Source organism: Amphiura filiformis, chromosome 9 (assembly GCF_039555335.1).
Source record: "Amphiura filiformis chromosome 9, Afil_fr2py, whole genome shotgun sequence".
Lineage (NCBI taxonomy): Eukaryota > Metazoa > Echinodermata > Ophiuroidea > Amphilepidida > Amphiuridae > Amphiura > Amphiura filiformis.
This window is the reverse complement of record NC_092636.1, coordinates 19,308,909-19,329,143: the sequence shown is the minus strand read 5'-3', so window position 1 is coordinate 19,329,143 and position 20,235 is coordinate 19,308,909. Positions and strand designations below refer to the sequence as shown.

General features: G+C 39.0%; 1 protein-coding gene across 2 annotated transcripts in view; it reads right to left on the bottom strand.

Annotated features, from left to right (window-relative positions):
* Nucleotides 1-358: 358 nt before the first annotated feature.
* The window catches only part of LOC140160721 (exosome complex component RRP45-like), a 48,684-nt gene continuing 28,807 nt past the window's right edge, over nt 359-20,235 (bottom strand). The window contains exons 6-13 of one of the 2 annotated variants that reach the window (XM_072184018.1): nt 16,191-16,273; nt 14,472-14,604; nt 12,937-13,025; nt 11,720-11,866; nt 7,730-7,914; nt 6,540-6,624; nt 3,524-3,651; nt 359-3,493 (exon numbers count right to left, since the gene is read on the bottom strand). In XM_072184018.1, coding sequence (XP_072040119.1) covers nt 3,492-3,493; nt 3,524-3,651; nt 6,540-6,624; nt 7,730-7,914; nt 11,720-11,866; nt 12,937-13,025; nt 14,472-14,604; nt 16,191-16,273 — 852 coding nt within the window. In that variant the 3' untranslated portion in view covers nt 359-3,491. Of the gene's footprint in view, nt 3,652-6,539; nt 6,625-7,729; nt 7,915-11,719; nt 11,867-12,936; nt 13,026-14,471; nt 14,605-16,190; nt 16,274-20,235 lie in introns of both variants that reach the window. The other variant, XM_072184017.1, reaches the window with a different exon arrangement.

The following is a 20,235-nucleotide window of genomic DNA, read 5'->3' as shown; positions in this document are numbered from 1 at the left end:
AAATCTAGAAATCTGATTTCCCCAATATGGCGAAGTTAATCTCAACTGTCATGGCTGTACCTGTGGCTAGTGCAGCCTGTGAAAGGGTCTTCTCGACACAAAATTGTGTCAAGACGAAATATAGGAGCAGGCTAACCCCTCAAAATGTACAAAACCTCATGCTGCTAGCAGTTCCCCAAATCGTCATTGATAAATATCTGTTCAACCAAGCTATCCGTGTGTGGCATAACAAAGGTGTGATGGGTATACTACATGATAGTATAGGTACAAGGTTTATCAAAATTTATGTCTGGTAATTTGGTAAATAAAAGTTACCAACATATTCGATTCAATTCAATTCCATGTGATTCGTGCTTCATAATTATTTTTCTATCATATAAGGCATAATGTTGTGATTACTGACGGGTTCCTTTAAGTGTACACAGTACATATGAGTTATATTTGCATTGTATTTGTCTTCCATTTTCTTTCATAGTCGCCTTCAATCCTGGGGACAGGAAACAGCCACTGCTGTGGACAAGTTCTCACGATACACACATCTGTAGCACAAATGATGGAACACACTAACATTTCTGAAGAAAAATTGAGGCGTGCTTTAACAGACTTCGGAGGAGAACATGGGAAAAAGATTCTGTTGTTGAAAGACAATGGCAAAAAGGGCCAGAAGACAGGGAGCCACATTAAAGTGGTTACTGTTAAGAAATTGCAAGCATTTAATCAATTTTGGAAATGCGACAACAACAAAAAAAAAACACAGAACCAGCTGAAAGACAATATGGTACAACCCACCGTATAGTAAAAGTGTCAAAACCAATATGGGTGCACAATTCTTCTAACTTGTTGGCAAGCATTTCCCACATGACCACAAGTTACATAGGATATTCAATAGAAACAACATTAAAATTAATTATAGCTGCATGAAAAACACTTTTTATTGTATTTTTACTGTTTTCCAGGAGTGTATAAATTATGCTACAGATATGTTGATTTGAACACATCACAAATCTCAAAGCAATCTCAAGAAATATGTAAGATATCCCTGTACCTCAAAAAAGTAATGCTTCCCTATCTAAGAAATAAGGCCTACATAAGAAAAGGTCAATCGCATCACAATTTGCAACTTGGTCGCAGCAGCAGCACAACGCAAGATCAAGAAAAACCTGAAAATAAAATGAAAAGGCAGAGGCAGAATGGAAAGTGTCTCCCAAATGTCTTTCGTATACTTTAATTCATATCTTTTGTCTATCATCTCAAAAATCAACTGGCCCATGGGGTACGTCCACCGCTTAAATCTCAGGCCACCGCTTAAATTTATTGGTTCTGGCTAACAGGCCACCGATTAAGTAAAACCCTGTCATACATCACTGAACTTCAATTAGAAATCAGTCAACAGCATTCACATTGAAGTACATGTTTGTGTTAAAAATCAGTTACTGAATATTGTCTCATTACCTTCATCCATTGCAAATAACTTCCCCATTTTATGCAAGTCAAGATTGCAATGGCTACCTTACCTTGGTTTGGATATGGTATTTTCATAACAGACAATCCCACAGTCTGTCATATGTGCAACTCAAGAGCGAGTTGCCTTTCATATCATTTGCGAGATGACAAAAGTTGTTCTACTACATGCAGGATCTCCTAAACCACTAACTCCAGACTTAAAACTGTGATACAGTACATAATAGTTGGAGTTCCAACTTATATGCGTAAATAATATGACAGTCTGATCCAAGCGGACTAAAGTCGGCATTAATGAAATTGAGATATAAGCAAAAATAAGGAACAATAACAACCCTTTCTAAATCAGCAAGGTAAGGTACTGAGAAAGTTCGTAATGATAAAAACTCAATTTTCAAAATGTCCGACTTTTGGTCTGAATGGATCAGATCATGCCACATATGACAAAATCTTGATATAGTCTATTTGGCTTCCTTGAGAGAGTGATGTCAGTACTGTTGATAACTTTATCGGAGTTACTTCATGTGTGTACAAGTGTACCTTAAGCACATGTAAATATGTGCACGGGGAGCACGTACTTATGTCACTTTCTCGAAGAAGCCAAATGGACTGTATCCAGTGGTATCAAAAACCCACAGCTGTTACCTGTAGGTGTAAACTCCTGTTCAGTGAATTCCAGATGAACATGCATCTCAGTTAATCACCAGTGATGACCATACTCGTGTGTTTGCAATAAACCCTTTATTGACACTAGAGAAAATATAGCACAGTATACTAGTATACCGTAAACATTCGCCTAATGGCGCACCTGGGTTCCTTTGCCTTGGGATACACTTCATGTACAAATAGAGAGCTCCCTCCTCTAAAAATCCCAACAAGAATTTAAGGTACGTGCCCTTGTTTGTTGGTGGAATTTTTATGGGAGGACACTTTTAGTTTGTGTCTAAATTCCAGTTATGTCAAGGGAGTCCATAGCGCCATTAGGCGAACGTTTACGGTATATATCATTATGATTGATGGAAATACATTTTCACTGGAACTCACTGTAACTAGTTCTAGTGCATGAAGAAACACAAAGTAAATCATTCTGTTAAATTACTATTGCCATGGAAAAGTTGGTTGCTTTCATGTGATTCTCTGCACTGGCTACGGAAAGTGCGCAAGTTTACCCTGTGTGTGGAAAGTTTAAAATTAAAGCATTCTTCTTCTTAGTCTTGGTCAACAGAGCTACTTTATAATATGCCACATTTCGTAACACTTGATCCTGGAACCTAGGATTGATTGCAGATATCAGAACCGGGATGGTCCCCTTCTCTTTTCGAATAGCTCTGACACTTAACGTGCACAGGGTTTGACTCTTCCTGTACACGGGACCAACAGCTTTACGTGACTTCCGAACCACGAGACGAGCACACACACTACCTACTTCTGCACGTGCTAAGAAGTGTATGGGGGCGAGAAGAAATTCTACAATTTTATTCTGCAAAGTAACTGAACAAATTTATAGGATTTCCAACCTCATAGGAACATTTAGGGAGAGGAAGAGAATTCTCACCTAAGGCAAGCCCAAGGCTCAAACCCTCGCCGATCGTATTCTCCCGGCCGGCAGCGCAACGCCTTAACCGCTCGGCCATCTCGCCCTCTGCGAGCAATTCTTGCTTGATTCCACAAATGAAAGGAATAATGAATCAACCATCTTTATTGTGCTATTCCAGTTGAAATCCACACTACCCCTGTGGAAGATTTGGAAATATCTTCCAAATAGGGAGTATGTTTTTCAAATGTAATTGGTCAGTGTTAATCATTTTGAAACCCTTACTCCCCCTGTATTATAGCTTTACCTATATCTTCCACAACTGGAGAAAGTGTTTGAAATGGAAGTTACCCTAATGTCTATTCTACTTGAAACTCATACGCCCTCTGTGGAAGACTTGCGCTAAATCTTCCATGGGGGTAGTGTGGATTTTAAATGGAATAGCACATTCTAGACTGGACCCAATTGAATGGTTAGTTTTCTTGCTTTGTAAAAACTTAGTTGATAGTAACAATTACAACATCTACTACTTTGCCTTCTTTCCCTTCCTCTTGGTTTTCTTCTTAGGAATGGCTCCTGATGCTGCGGTTGGTTGTGTTGATGACTTCTTGAGGGCTAAAGACAGGTCAAGATCATCGGATGTTTCTGTTTGTTTACTGTAAAAGAAATACAGAGATTCCCATCAAAAATGAAATATATACAGGGTGTCCCAGAAAAAATTACCGGGCAAACTAATTTGGCTATAACTTAAAAATTAAGCAACCAAATCGTAAAATTTAAAAAGCAGCGTGTAGCCCATTTTATTTTGCATCTTATATGTCAATTTTATTTGAATCGGTTGACTAGTTGCGAAGAAATGAGCGATTACATAACACATGCACAAATTCACTTCATTCCAAGTTTGCAAGAAAGTTCACTCAACACAATGCACTAGTGGTTAACATGCTTTATATTTTGTTTGGTGAAATCCTTCTTGTTCATCTTGTTCAATCTGTTTCTTACAAACAAACTTTACAATATTAAAATGAAACCTTACATGATACTCAGTACTTGTAAATATCTTTCTTCGTTTAGAAAATATTAACATATTGGACAACATAAAGAATGAATTCGAGCTGGTTAAAAATATCGGTTTTCTTTCTTATTTTTGGAATATTTCCAATAAAATGGTAATACAAACTTCTTAAATCTTGTAGGGATGGAAGGAAATGTCCAGACGAGTAACCCTGATAAATGAGGATTTGGACATTATGTTGTTCCGCCTTGCACTCATTCTGGGATTGCGTTGGAAGGCTTGTCTGATAGCGGCTATGTTGTGCAAAGTACGTACAGTTCTTGGTCTCCCTGACCTGCCCTTATTCAGTGACCTGTCCTTATTCAGGTTGAGGCTTGCACCTTTCTCCTGATACTTTTTGAAATTGTTCCTGATTGTTTGTTCACAAGGAGGCCTTCTGTGATATAGCCGTCTGAAATCTTGTTGGGTCTGCACAGCACTGTGTGTTTCTGCATATCTCAAGACATTAGGAACTGCATGCAGAACAGCGGAGTCCGACTAGACAAGTCGACATAAGCAAGCAAGTAAGCAAGTAAGACAACGAAGGCCCTTTGACGGGCAGTAAACTGTTCGCCAACCATGTTTGACAAGAGACATTGAAGCAATGGGCATAGACTGCACTGCTATAAGTGGAGTACAATCTGAGTTTGACAGCTAGGTCTATATGCTGGTTGTCCAGTTATTATCATGTTAATTAAAAACCCATTGTTGAACCATCATTTATGAAAATAATGTCCACTCCAACCAACCTGTCGGAATATCAAAAACCATTGTTGGAAGACGGGATGAGTTGTTGGGCTTGTTGTTATTTTTTGAGATGTAATGTCTTCATTCATCAGCTTTACCCTTATTCATTGACTGAATTCAGGTCGTCCACGTTCAAAGGTGAAAGCATGAATAACAAAACATTATCGATTATAAAATAGATACGAGGACTAGATTTAATGAGATACACAGCACTTAGGAAGAGGTGAGCGAATATGAAATAGGGCCTGTTGATCAAACTTGGAATGAACTGCATTGACGCATGCATTATGTAATCGCTCATTTCTTCGCAATTGGTCAACCGATTCAAGTAAAATTAACATGTCAGATGCAAAATAACATGGGCTACACGCTGCTTTTTAAATTTTTTGATTTAAATGCTTGATTTTCAACTTACAGCCAAATTAGTTTGCCCGGTAATTTTTTCTGGGACACCCTGTATATGAAAACCATTTGTTTGTTTTAATTCAATTTGAACCAAGTTTGACACTCTCTCCATATGTGATGCGATCAAGCAAAATCAGTCGGAACTCGGAAAAATTAAATTGTCAGTTTCTTATAGGATAGTAAAAGGCATTTACAAAGTTACATTTTGCAGAAAACTCTATTGAAATTGAGCAACAAGTTCCAAAGATATGAGCAATTGAAGAGTTTCCAAAACAAAAGGAAACAAAGGGAAATACTTCCTTTCTTTGGCTATATCTCAAAATCAATATTTCTGAGTTCCAACTGATTTTGCTTGATCGCATCACATATATGAGAGAACATAAAATGCAATTCTCTACATTAGTCTACATTTCCATCATGGTACTCTAATTTTACTTACAGTTCTAGTGCGTAATTAGTAACATATATGTGACCATCCAGCACAACTGAGCCCTGAAGTCGCCAATCATCATTTTTGAGATATTCAACCAAAATATTTTGCTTGAAATTAGCTTTAAAATGATGTATATCATGTCTATAGTACTTGACATTTAAGTAGTGAAAAATCAATAAAACAGTCAATAAATCCTTTGTTTCCTATTGTTTATTGTTAAGTTCAATGGAGCATATCTCAATAGTGGCACTGGCGACATCCGGGCTCAGTTGTAGAGGATGGTCACATATGTCCAAAGGTTATAATGCCTAAGATAACTTTTTGTTGGGACTTAAGATGAAGTTAGGAATTTAGAAATGGTTCACAATTATGCTTGGCACTGGACAGTTTTGGTAACCTTACACACATCTGGACATTCAGATTTAAAACGATGTAATGAAATGGGATGAAGTGAGACAGTAAGTGCTTCGAACATCCAGGCCTGTATACATCATTTCAACTATCACGTCAAGGTCCTTGACCCGATTGACAGCTTCTTCCCCCATTTCTCTTCATCAAAACTTGAGATTTTGGTATCAGAAGAAAGCTCATATTTTTCTCATTATCCCGAGATATTTTTTGTTTGAATGTTGTGAACAAAAACGTAGAGATACGTGGCAACCACGCCAGAAGTGTGTGTAGTATCCTATGGGCATTGTTATACACATTTTTGCTTGTCACATCAAATCTGCTGGAGCAATACAACTTAAGATATGGAAACATTTTTTAATGGTAGACCTCTATCTAAGATATAGAAAACAGAACATGAAAAATTGGACCACACCTCTTTAACAACACTTGACAAACACAAATAAACAGACAATTATTACAAATGTGACATGGTACTGAATGACTCAGGTTTTTACCTTTTTGTGAAGCCACCTATTTCAGTTTGGTCTATTGTAACTGTTGCTTCCTCCTCACTGTCATCATCATCATCATCTTCATGACCTACAAGGTGCAAAGTTGCATTAATCTTCATCAATTGGCTACTTTTGGGCTATTCCTTTTTGTGCTAAACACCCCCTGTGGAACACACACCTTGATCTTCCAGAAAGTGAATGCAAATTTCAAACACCCCCTGTGGAAGACATGACCTCAATCTTCCAAACAGGGAGTGCAAATTTCAAGTGGGGTAATACCCGAGTGTGTGACTCCATTTGAAATTCACACTCCCTGTGTGGGAGATTACGGTCACATCTTCCATGTATGGACTTCAACTAGAGTAGCCTATTACAACAACAAGATCCTACAGCTTATAAACTTTATCTTCTGGTGCTTATTTTATCAACTTTAGTCTGCCTGCAATTCTGCAAGTACAACATTTGAGTTTCTTGGAAGCGCTCTCTACACAATATGTTACCTGCTGCCACAAAATAAGCGTAACAGCCCGCCACAAATAAGCGTAAACAGTCGCCAGGGCACTTAAAAGGGCATTTCGTGATCCACAGCCTCATGCCCCCACTTTTCTCAAAAAAAATTGAGATTTTTATACCACTGGAAACCTCTGGCTACATAATGTTTATGTACCAAAAATTTCTTGCAGATTAATTCGTTTAGCAAAAATATTGTCAAATTTGAATTTCGTTCTGGTATACCAGAACGAAATTACTACAGTGGCCTATGGAGCAGTGTAATACACATAATCATGCATAACTCGCAAGTTTACGCAAAATCAGAATCAACTGAATTTTTGGGAATATAAGCTTTTTTCATGGATATCTACTTAAAATGTCATAAAAAGAGGATGCTAGGATCACAAAATCCTCCTTCAAATAAGACAAGACCATCAAACATGGCAAATTTCAATGGAAAACAAAACAAAAGAACTTCTGGAGGAAATGCTGATTTTTGGAAAAACAACCCCTGTGCTGTAACATGTTTGGGATGCCTTTTAAAGGAATTCAAATCTGGAATATTTTATTTTGTCAACTTCATGCTCATTTTAAGAGGTCACATATTTGTGATACTATTAACACCACTATTATTTATTATTCTTAAAAGTTTAGGGAAAGAAATAGAAGCAATTTAGCAAATCTAATATTAAAGTTCATACCCATTGTTCTCTTTGGTTGATTTGGTTTGCTCTCATCCTTCTCCTCACCGCCATTTTCATCCATTTCCCGTGGATCTTCTGCATCTCTATCCATCTCTTGTTCTTCATCTGGTATTGCCCAAGAGTTCTGTCCACCTTCACCAATGACGCCAACACCTGATCCCAAAGTCTCTACCTTAACTTCACTGATGATATTGATATTAAGGAGCATATAAAGAAAAGGCGGTTCTCGAACCACGAGTCTCGCCTGCTTTTGTGACCGCCTGCTTTTGTGACCGCCTGCTTTTGCGATAACTGTTGGTAGAGAGGTAAATGAATTTGGCGGTTATCGGCTGGGCACGATTATCTGGCTGATGGTAACTGTACTGTACCCACCAAGTTTCATGCCCATGCAACAGTTTTTACTAATATGACCTCAGATGACCCCAGGTGGCCCTGAAATGACCTAAAATTTTGGCTCTAAATGTTGACTGTACCCCTTGTGCTAAGTTTCATGCCCATACGAGTGTTTACTAATTTGACCTCAGATGACCCCTGGTGGTCTCGAAATGACCTTCAAAAATTTGGCTATAAATGTTGACTGTACCCACCAAGTTTCATGCCCATACGACAGTTTTTACTAATTTGACCTCAGTTGACCCCTGGTGACCCCGAAATTACCTTCCAAATATTTGGTTTTAAATATTGACTGTACCCACCAAGTTTCATGCCCATCGACAGTTTTTACTAATTTGACCTCAGATGACCCCTGGTGACCCCGAAATGACCTTCCAAAAATTTGACTTTAAATGTTGACTGTGTACCCACTAAGTTTAATGCCCATCCGACAGTTTTTACTAACTTGACCTCAGATGACCCCTGGTAACCTCAAAATGAACTTCCAAAAATTTGGCTTGAAATGTTGACTGTACCCATCAAGTTTCATGCCCATACGACAGTTTTAATAACTTGACCTCAGATGACCCCTGAGTGACCTCGGATGACCCCGTAATGACCTTCCAAAAATTTGGCAAAACCAAACAACTATTTCATCAAAGTAATAAATCAAAACAGAAAGATGCTTCCTTTACGAGTTATCACTCATTGAAAGTGCTACTTTGCTATAGTTTACATGGAAAGCGACTATCTTAAAGTCGTCATATTTAGTTAATTACATGACCGATCAAGCTGTTATTTGGATATGTGATACACAGTTGAAAATTAATTATTAAAAGATTTGGTGACCTCAGTTGACCTTTGACCTTGTATGTGACCTTTGACCTCACGAAATTGGATAAAGTATGTTGCGCTGGAAAAATCAAATTTGGCAATACCAAAGAACTATTTCATCAAATAAATCAAAACAGAAAGATGCTTCCTTAACGACCTTTGACCTCACGAAATTGGATAAAGTATGTTGCGCTGACAATCTAATCAGGTCGAGTACCACTGGCCACGCAACTCCCCACCAAGTTACATCACTGTACCCCATACGGATCTCCAGATAATCTGTTCATAAGGTATTGTGCTTATTACGCATATATTATGCAAATTAGGTACTTAATTACCATATTTTACGCTCAAAATCTAATCAGGTCAAGAACCTCTGGCCCCACTACTCCTCACCAAGTTACGTCACTGTACCCCATACGGATCTCCAGATAAGCTGTTCACAAGGGTTTTTTGCTTGATACGCATCAAATACGCATAAATTATGCAACTTAGGTACTTAATTACCATATTTTGCGCTGAAAATCAAATCGGGTTGAGATCCTCTGGTCATACTACCCCCTACCACGTTATGTTGACCGTACCCACCAAGTTTCGTGCCCATACAACAGTTTTTAGTCATTTGACCTCAGATGACCCCTGGATGACCTCGGGTGACCTTGACGCACTAACCAATACAAACTTGTTCTGTCTGGGGTGAAGATGCACCCACCCACCAAGTTTGAAGAACGTACGACCCCTAGTCTCCGAGAAAATAGGTTTTGCATTTTATGCATAAATTATGCAAATTAGGTACTTAATTACCATATTTTGCGCTGAAAATCAAATCGGGTTGAGATCTTCTGGTCATACTACCCCCTACCACGTTTCATCATCATAGGCCTTATGGATCTTACGGATCCCCAGATACAGCTCCATAAGGCGGATTTCTTCAGATTTCCAACCATATTTGTAGAATCGTTCCGCATAAATTATGCAAATTAACAACTAAATGCGCATACTTTTCGCCGAAAAACTAATCAGGTGATCAGCAGGTGTGTATCATTCCTGTCACCAGGTTTCATAACCATGCGCCCGACGGGTCTTGAGATAGTCTGTCCACAAACTCCGCTATCAATTTGCGCTGATTTTTGCATAAATTATGCAAATTAGCTATGTTAATTTGCATATTTTTCACGAAAACATACTGTTACTGAGCAAACTTGGATACCCTTCCTCCCACCATCTAGCGTCGCCGTAAGTCTTACGGTTCCCCAGATACAGCTCCGGACGGACACACATACATCCACACACACACACACCCACACACACGGACGGACGGACGGACGGACGGACAGACAGAAATAGTGATTACTAAGTCCCATCCTGAACAAAGTTCAGGCGAGACAAAAACTATTGGCATAACAATACACTTATAATATCAATAACACTTTCAATGAACAATTGCTCCTTCATACTTGTCAGCCCTTATATTCCACTTCGCGGCCTTGGGGCAGGTAACATTATTATGTGCAATATATTTTCTGTTTCTCTCATTTAATATGATCTTAATATGCTAAGTAATTCATTTTTGAAAGTATGTGTGTGCCGAGAAGGAGTTTGAGTATGTAGTTACTAGTGCATGAGTAGAGATAGAGTTTGAATAAGTGGTGTGTAAGGTCAGTGGGTGTGATCTTGTGGTAGTGATAGTTTATGAGTGAATATGGGATGCAGGGGTGTGTGTGGGGGTGTACATGTGGATGAATGGGTAAAAATGAATGTGTGGATGTTTTACTATGTAATTTGCTCTTTTCTTCATGTTTTTGCTGTATTTATATGTACATTGTATTTTAGCATTTATACTTATGTATTTTAATATTTCGCTAATAGCCCTAAGTGCAGGCTAATAAACCCGACCAAGTCAGAAATAGGTAAGGCCAGCAAGATCATGCTTGATCGCATCAACTCGACCATAAGGGACAAGCTAAAAGTAAACCAATGGCGTATACTGGCGGCAGTGTTGGATTGGTTTATCAAACTCAAAGACAAAAGCAAATTGTCTTTCCTTTCATTCGATGTCGTGGACTTCTACCCATCGATTTCCGAAACGCTATTAAGGAACACACTCAAATGGGCCAAACAGTTCACGACTGTCTCAAAACTGGAACAAGACACAATCTTACACGCGAGAAAAACACTCTTGTATTATGGTGTAATAAACCTTTAATGAATGAATGAATGAATGAACTTGCATCCCAATGATCATCTCCAAACTGTCTGTTCCAGAACAAAGACCTATGGTGAATGGGCCTTTGCTGTTGCCATCCCACTGTGGAACCCACCTCCAGAACAGATTTTGCAAATCGCCCACTCTTGCTCAATTCAAATCACAGCTAAAAACCCACCTGCACAGAATTGCTTTTCTTGTGTAACTTTTGTCATGTTTTTTCCACATTATTTTTAAACTTGCAATGTAACAAGTACTCCTTATTGTTGCTTTTGTTAATTTGCTTGTTAGCGGATCGATGTTTTTTATTTTACATTTATGCACTTTATAAATATGTTCTAATAATAAAAATAATTTGTTTTACCTCCAGTTCGGTAGTGGAGTAGGTGTGTACTTTGCTGGTTGCAGTATCAAATCGGTGTACACTAAAAATCCTACAGAGTGTATAATACATGTGTACAAGGGTGATTTGTTGGCACACTTACAGCGAAACCAAACACAAAGTGGAATAAAGTAAACCATCAATGTCTATCTCAAAGAATACCCACTGGCAAATTAATCAATACAAAGGATACACTTTTGCAGGTAAATCAGCTGCTTCTACTATTTGTTGTGCCGTTTCCATGGCATCTGATGTGTCTATCTCTTGCGATTCTTCTTTGTTAGCTGTTATTCTGTTTACTGGCAATGATTCGGCAAACCCAAACTTCTTCCCCTCGGACCTGATTGGGAAATAAAATAAATACGTAACTATAATTACATGTAATACCAATTTATTTCAATTTGGAAACGTGACACGATCAAGGGAAATGAGTCTGATGTCGCTAATATTGATTTAGGGATTCAATCATGTTTCACCGTTGTTCATCACGGTTTAACAATGATGCGTCCACATTCTGAACAACGGTGAAACATGATTGAATCCCTTTGAAAAACGAAAACAAGCTAAAGATTGTATAATTCACATTATTATTCCATGAGGAATGTCACTCATTGCCACATGCACTCAGGCTTACAAAACGATTGGTGATTTCTCTATTGATATCAGCAATAAAAATTACTGCATAAAACGGCTTAGCTGCTACCTTCACAATACTTGTACTTGTAAACAAGAAAACACACACATGTTCCAGGCAATGTTAGGAGTATATTTGTTAATTCTTATTAAATGGGAATGGTCTAGTTAGTAGGTGCATAATGCAATGGTATCCACTATGATAAAATATTGGACCTGCCTGGCGTTTATCACACAGTAGAGAGCAAAAACAAAAATTCCTATCGTTTCTTCTCCGATTCCAATATTCCTTACCAAATCTGTTTATTTTTCTTGTCCTGCTCAAAGAGATCAAGACTCAAAGAGAACCGACTCTGCCAAGTTTGTGTGTTGCTCAAGTAGTGCAAAATAATGAACCACATGATAAACTTAGAATCAAAGTGCATTCTTGATTGCATTTAATGTCTGAAGCGTTGTGCATCAAGTCCATTCTCTTTGGGTCTAACCTTTTTGGTCCTGTTTGATAAAGGTCCAATGTTAAGGAGCTGGACCCAGGGTTGTAGCTACAGTGGGCGCTGGTGGGCGGCAGCGTCCACCACTCGGTTTTGGAGCCCACCACTCAGCTGCAATTTTGGCATTGGAGCAAACCACTCCAAAATTGCACAATTTTGTTGAATTAGTCAAGAATTTGATAAATTTTGACAACAAATGGCCAAATATGCAAGATTTTTTTCATCAAATGCCACCCAGCACTAAAAATGTCCTAGCTACAATCCTGGCTGGACCCATCAAGCTTACCTTGCCCTTGTATCGTTCTCCAATGCCTTCTTGATGAGTTCTGTGATCTCTGCAACTTTCACCGTAGAGATCTGAGCACACCTTAGTATCTGTACAAAAGATGCAGAAAATAGAATTTAATTAGTACAGTTGAATTTACACCTGATCGCTGAGTAAATTGCGATGCATCATTTTTCAGTGATAGGCAATCACTTGTTTTTGCAATGCATCATAGATTGCAAAATGATAAATCCATTGGTAGGAAATGATTTTAGGTCCTTTGGGGAAAATGTATATGAATACAAAATTTTCAAATGACGGTCGGCTTTTCCTCCCAGCTACATACTGACATACATATCATTAGATTTAAATAAATCCAAGTAAGGTAAATCATCCACAGTAAAGTGCTCAACCAAGAAGGGAGCTGGAATACATTTAAAATAGACTTGGTGATTTATTAAAACATTATTTACAATATTGTTTCATGCAGGCCAGCCGAAGCCGACCTACACACTCGTCAGAATATGCTAATCACTGGAAACTGATTATGATGCCCTGATTTCTAGCGCGACACAACAGATCAATTTTGCGCAAAGCAGAACCCAAGGAACCAGATGGAAAAACTTGTAACTGTAAAGTGAAACTTGACTGTCCCCTCCAAGGCAATTGTTTAGCTACCAGTATAATTTACCAAGCGACGGTAACTCGACTTGACAATTCACATCATGAAACATATATTGGACTAACCGCTAACTCGTTCAAAACACGCTTTAATTGCAGAGCGACTTTAATAACAGCGACAAAAGGCATTCAACAACATTGATTCAGTACATTTCGAAATTAAAGGATAAGAAAATATCTTATTCAACTGAATGGAAATTAATTAGCCGGGCTAAGGCCTATTCAACTACCAACAAACTATGCAGACTTTGTCTAGAGGAAAAATACTTCATCATATTTAAGCCTCATCTCTCTTCACTGAACAAAAGGAATGAGCTAATAAACACTTGTAGACACAGGAAGAAGCATCTCTTGATCAACTACAACTGATCAATATATCAAGTATTGACTGCCTTCATGAACTTGAATTGCTTATATTGTGTTATGTAACCATTTTTGACTGTAAATTTATGCCAATTAAACTGTATAAATATCTAGCACTTGCTCCGTGCGCTTTACGCTCGGTGAACGCGCTTCGCGCTTGTCGTCGCTGCCACCACTTCGCGGCGTGAGCACTCCGCGCTAGAAATCAGGGCATCATAATCAGTTTCCAGTGATTAGCATATTCTGACGAGTGTAGGTCGGCTTTGGCTGGCCTGCATGAAACAATATTGTAAATAATGCTTTAATAAATCACCAAGTCTATTTTAAATGTATTATTAGATTTATAAAGTTTACTTTAAAGACTGTCAACTCAAATGTCAAAAATATCCAAAAGAAATTATCTTTCTACTGGATTTTGTTCTGTGAAAGCAACCTGAAATTTGATTTGAGGCATGCAATGCAATACTGTGTTTCCTTACAGACTTCTAAAGTATTAAAGTTGACATGATTACCTGATCTTTTAATAACAGCATACCGCCACTCATCTGTACCGTACACACCTCTCTATGGACGTTCATAGCCATTACCATATTGCCATCCATCACAGATTCCTCCTTCTCAGTAGGATCAACTAACAAATATTTCCTGCAACAAAAGAGATATCATCATTCATCAATAACAAACAAAACAAAAATTTTGAAGTTACAAGATCTACTAGAGGTGGTCAACAAAGAAATAGCATTCAAATGCTTCAAATAAAATAATAAAGGGATGCATTTGACACCTGCATTAGAAATCAATACAACAGTGTTCTGGTGCAAAGAAGTTGAACAGGTTTAACTAACAATTAGTGGGTTTTTAGCGGGTTCGCCGTCGGACAAGTTTTGAACTGTCAAGCTTTCGTCAGGAGTAGCTCTGACTTCTTCAGGACAAAGTACCTAAGATTGAGACATGTAGACCGCCCCTTGTCTACTGATGACTCTGAAAAGAGTCGTTCACTGAAGACTGCCCCTTGTCAACAGAGAACAAGCAGATCTCGCCTATCTGCTAATATAAAGGTTTTGGTGGCTCTGAAAAGAGCCGTTTGCTGAAGACTGCCCCTTGTCTACAGAAACAAGCAGATCTCGCCTATCTGCTGATTATGTAAGTTTTGGTGGCTCTGAAAAGAGCCGTTTGCTGAACGCAAGATAGGTAAGGCCATCTCTGAGTTGAAGGAACAGAACAAGGTTGATAAGAAAAAGGCATCACATTTAACACCTAAGCATACTGTGTCTCCACGTATATGGTCTACCGAAGATTCACAAAGAAAACATGCCACTTAGACCTATTGTTAGCTCAATCAATTCACCATGCTACAATTTAGCGAAACACCTAGCGGATATATTGACACCCTTATCAGGGAAAGGCACTTCCTACATCAAGAACTCAACCCGCTAAAAACCCACTAATTGTTATGAATTCCCGTCGTAAAAGCCTATCCCACAATAGGTTTAACTAAATGACCAGGCAACACAAATGCCCAACTCCACTATTTTGCAAATTAGTGCTAGAAATGAATGCAAGATGGCTAGCGGACATATGTCTTTGTGGCCATATGTCTTTGTGGCCCTGAGCTATCTAGATGCAATCACACATAAGGCCGGTAATGGACAAACTTCTTTGTACAGCTGAGCCCTGGGCTATCTATATGTAATTACATATACAGCAGGCAATAGCCGTAATGTCTTTGTGTCACTGAGCCCTGTGCTATCACTGAGCCCTGTGCTATCACTGAGCCCTGTGCTTTGTGTCACTGAGCCCTGTGCTATCTATCTAGATGCAATCAATTATAGAGCAGCTAGTGGACATATGTCTTTGTACCACTGAGTCCTGCGCTATCTAGTTGCAATCATTCATAGAGGAACTAATAGACATACGACTGTGTCACTGAGCTCTGGGCTATCAGATCCAATGATTCAGAGCACCTAATGGACATACTGCTTTGAGCCGCTGAGCCTTGTGTTATCTAATTGCAAATTCATTGCGCAGTTAATGGACACAAAGTCTTTGTGCAACTGAGCTATCTAGATGCAATCATTCATAGAGCAGCTAATGGACATACGTCTTTGTATTGCTGAGCCCTGGACTATGTAGATGCAATCACACATACAGCAGGTTGATGGATACACCTGTGTATCCTTGAGCCATCAAATAACTATATGATTATGAAAACAAATTAAAGAGTTTCTTACCCTTCTAAATAAAATGCAAATGTAATACACACTGGCATGTGATGTACACTAAGAGGCACAGGGTCTCTGTCTTCTGGTGGATGCTGTGTAAGAAACAACAAAGTAATACATGTACTAAGCACTCAAATATTGAGCAATATCTTCTATCCAAATGTGTACATATTATGAATTTGGCAAAGACGAAAACCAGTTTAATCTAAATCGTCCACTTACAAAACTGTGTACAGAATTTCAGAACACCAAATAAGGCAGATCGTATCCAAATAAGGCAGCCCTACTGATTTAGATAAATTTATACGACACCATTGATGTTTGGGAAAAACCCAAGCGCTGGGCAAATCAATTGATCTCATGATTGGCAAACATAGAGTTGCCATTGCAACCAGATGGTGATACCCTTCCGTTGTTGTCTTTCCTTGTACATGTGAGCATAGCTCTACATTTGTTGTACAAAATAGTTTTAACCCCGGCCAATTCTGATAAATATTACCCAAGTTGTATTTCTTCATTGCTGTTTCGAGCTTTCAACAGCCTACGCAATCCAACTGTGATCGTATATCGCATATTTCAAACTACAACAAGAATGCACAACCTTGGATCAACTAGCCAATCACGAGTGTGTTGACATGGTTGGATTCACTTCTGTGTTACGCAAGCAGTCGCACACACACGGTGGCGTACATCATGCAGTGAACGCAAAAAATTGTTATGCTATGTCAGGCTGTTTTCATTCAATTGAAATTCCCACTATAGTGAAAAGTTTATACCTGAATTCTATTCAGCCATATATTGTACACAGCAATATATGTTGTATGTGTTCAACCAAAACCTCTTTCCGAAAGTATATTAGAGAAATCCAATGTGGAAACCTCACCAGCTTTATTGGGTACCCAAACCAGAGTAGGCAATAGAACCTCCCACAGATTCACTGTTTTTGGAGAATCAAAACTGACTTAAACATTTTGGATTTTTGTTTGACAAAATCAAGTAAATTTTTTATTCACTACAATATTTCGTCCTACTCATCGGAGGACTTCAGAAAAAAAGTTCCGAGTGGTTTCCGGTGTTCCTTAGTCTCTTTTGCAGACTTCAGAAGCGGATCATAGACATGACTTAAGACTAAGGAACACCGGAAACCACTCAAACTTGTTTGCCGGGAAAGTAGATTACATACATTGTAACCATATCAGTCATACCTGATGAAATCCTCTGATGAGTACGACGAAATATTGTTGTTGTCAAACAAAAATCCTAAATGTTTATTTACTGAACACACCGAGTTATGTAAGCTATCCACCAGTGGAGCTTCTGCGACCCCTGCGCAGAACTTCCGATAGTGGATTATCTGCGCACGGTGGACGCAAGGAATCCACAGTCGGATTTTCGGCGCACGTGCAACGAAAATCCCCTCCGTATATAGTTCCGGTGGAGTAATTCTGCGCACAGTCGCAGGGAATCCACGGACGGATTTTCGGCGCACATGCTCAGAAACTCCCCTCCGTATATAGTTCAGGTGGAGTAATTCTGCGCACGGTCGCAGGGAATCCACGGACGGACTTTCGGCGCACGTGCGCAGAAACCAGGGATGCCAGTTGCCTCCTGAAGTTGGGAAGGAAAATAATATTTCATAAAATACTAAAGGCGAAGCGGAGCGGCGTGAAGCAGTGGAGCTCTCGCCCCTCACGGCGTGGGGTCCAGGGGCCCGCTTAAGGGCCCCGGGTGGGGTCCAGGGGCACAGCCCCTGGTGGGGGTCGAGGGGGCGAAGCCCCCCGAAGCCAGATAGTTTCTGCACATTTTAAACCACAGGGGAGGCTATTTTTAGGGGAAGTTACATGTCAACAGATTAAAAATTAAAGCAAATGATTTACAAATATACAGCTAAAATTACAACTTACCTATGGTTTCCTGGTAGCAAAGAGCAAATCCGATCGTAATTCGGCCCGTAATTCAATACCACACACGCAAGTTTAAAGTTTAAAGTTTATTAATATTTTATTGTCAAAACAAAACGCACGCGTTCATACGATCAAGGCTTCGAATTTGCAGCCACAACAAGTCACATTTTTCGTGTTTCCGTGATTCCGTCTCATCCCTAGAGGTGTACAGCTACAAACACTGCGTATTGTACCATGCATAGGGCCACGTGCTCTTGAGCATGAGAGTGATTAGTTGACAAATACTTGACAAAAGAGGGCAGTATATTTTATTTTATTTCTTTCAGAGCCGGGCGGACGCGACGGTATTTTTTTTTTTTTCCTTCCAACCGGAGATTTTTTGCGGCGGAAATTTTGTAAAAAATACTCATGGTCCGGATTTCGGAAATATCCGAAGACTGGCATCCCTGAGAAACTCCCCTCCGTATATAGCTCCGGTGGAGTAATTCTCGCACGGTCGCAGGGAATCCACGGATGGATTTTCGGCGCACGTTTTAATCATCTCATGAATTGTTATGATTTAATATTATTAAATGGTAGAAAGTATGAAATATATTTATATATAACTCTGGTGGAGTAATTCTGCGCACGGTCGCAGGGAATCCACTAGCGGATTTTCGGCGCACGATTTAATCATCTCATGAATTGTTATGATTTAATATTATTAAATGGTAGAAAGTAAGAAATATTATTTTAGGGCCTATATGTTTAGAGTCAGTTCTATGCATCAAGTTTCATGTTTAAAAACATAACTTAAAAAGTAAGAAATATTATATATAGGCCTATATTTAGAGTCAGAACGGTGGATTTTTTCTGCGCACGGTCGCAGGGAATCCACAGTCGGACTTTCGGCGCGCGTGCTCAGAAACTCCCCTCCGTATATAGTTCAGGTGGAGTAATTCTGCGCTTGCGGGTCGCAGGGAACCACAAAGCGGACTTTCGGTACGCGTTTTAATCATCTCATGAATTGTTATGATTTAATATTATTAAATGGTAGAAAGTATGAAATATTATTTATATATATAACTCCGTGGAGTAATTTCTGCATGCGTCGCAGGGAATCCACGGACGGATTTTCGGCGCACGTTTTTAATCATCTCATGAATTGTTATGATTTAATATTATTAAATGGTAGAAAGTAAGAAATATTATTTTAGGGCCTATATGTTTAGAGTCAGTTCTGCGCATCAAGTTTCATGTTTAAAAAAATAACTTAGAAAGTAAGAAATATTATAGAAGGTGGAGTTTTTTTTCTCACGTTCGCAGGGAATCCACAGTCGGACTTTCGGCGCACATGCTCAGAAATTCCCCTCCGTATATAGTTCAGGTGGAGTAATTCTGCATGACGGTGCAGGGAATCCACGGACGGATTTTCGTAGACGCGATTTAATCATCTCATGAATTGTTATGATTTAATATTATTAAATGGTAGAAAGTAAGAAATATTATTTTAGGGCCTATATGTTTAGAGTCAGTTCTGTGCATCAAGTTTCATGTTTAAAAAAATAACTTAGAAAGTAAGAAATATTATAGAAGGTGGAGTTTTTCTGCGCACGGTCGCAGGGAATCCACAGTCGGATTTTCGGCGCACGTGCTCAGAAACTCCCCTCCGTATATAGTTCAGGTGGATAATTCTGCGCACGGTCGCAGGGAATCCACGGACGGATTTTCGGCGCACGTTTTAATCATCTCATGAATTGTTATGATTTGATATTATTAAATGGTAGAAAGTAAGAAATATTATTTAGGGCCTATATGTTTCTGCTCCAATTTCGGAGTTTTTGCTGATGCTACGCAAGCGGCGGGCGCGAAACCTCCAAAATCGGAGGGTTTGCGTCCGTTTTAAATATTGTTAATAATGTTCATACTCCAAATTCTGAGTTTAAAATTATAGTAATATTAATACTTTCCAAGGATTTTAAAGGTTATTAATGGATTGACTGAATTTCCCAGTAGGCGCTAATGATATGGCCTATTTCACCAGAGGCGGTAAAGATAAGACGGCTTATTACACAATAGGTGGGATATAGATGAGATGAGATTAGGCCAACTGCTAAGGATCTAAATAATATCAGGAATAATCCGATTCATGCGGTAATTGTTAATTAGTC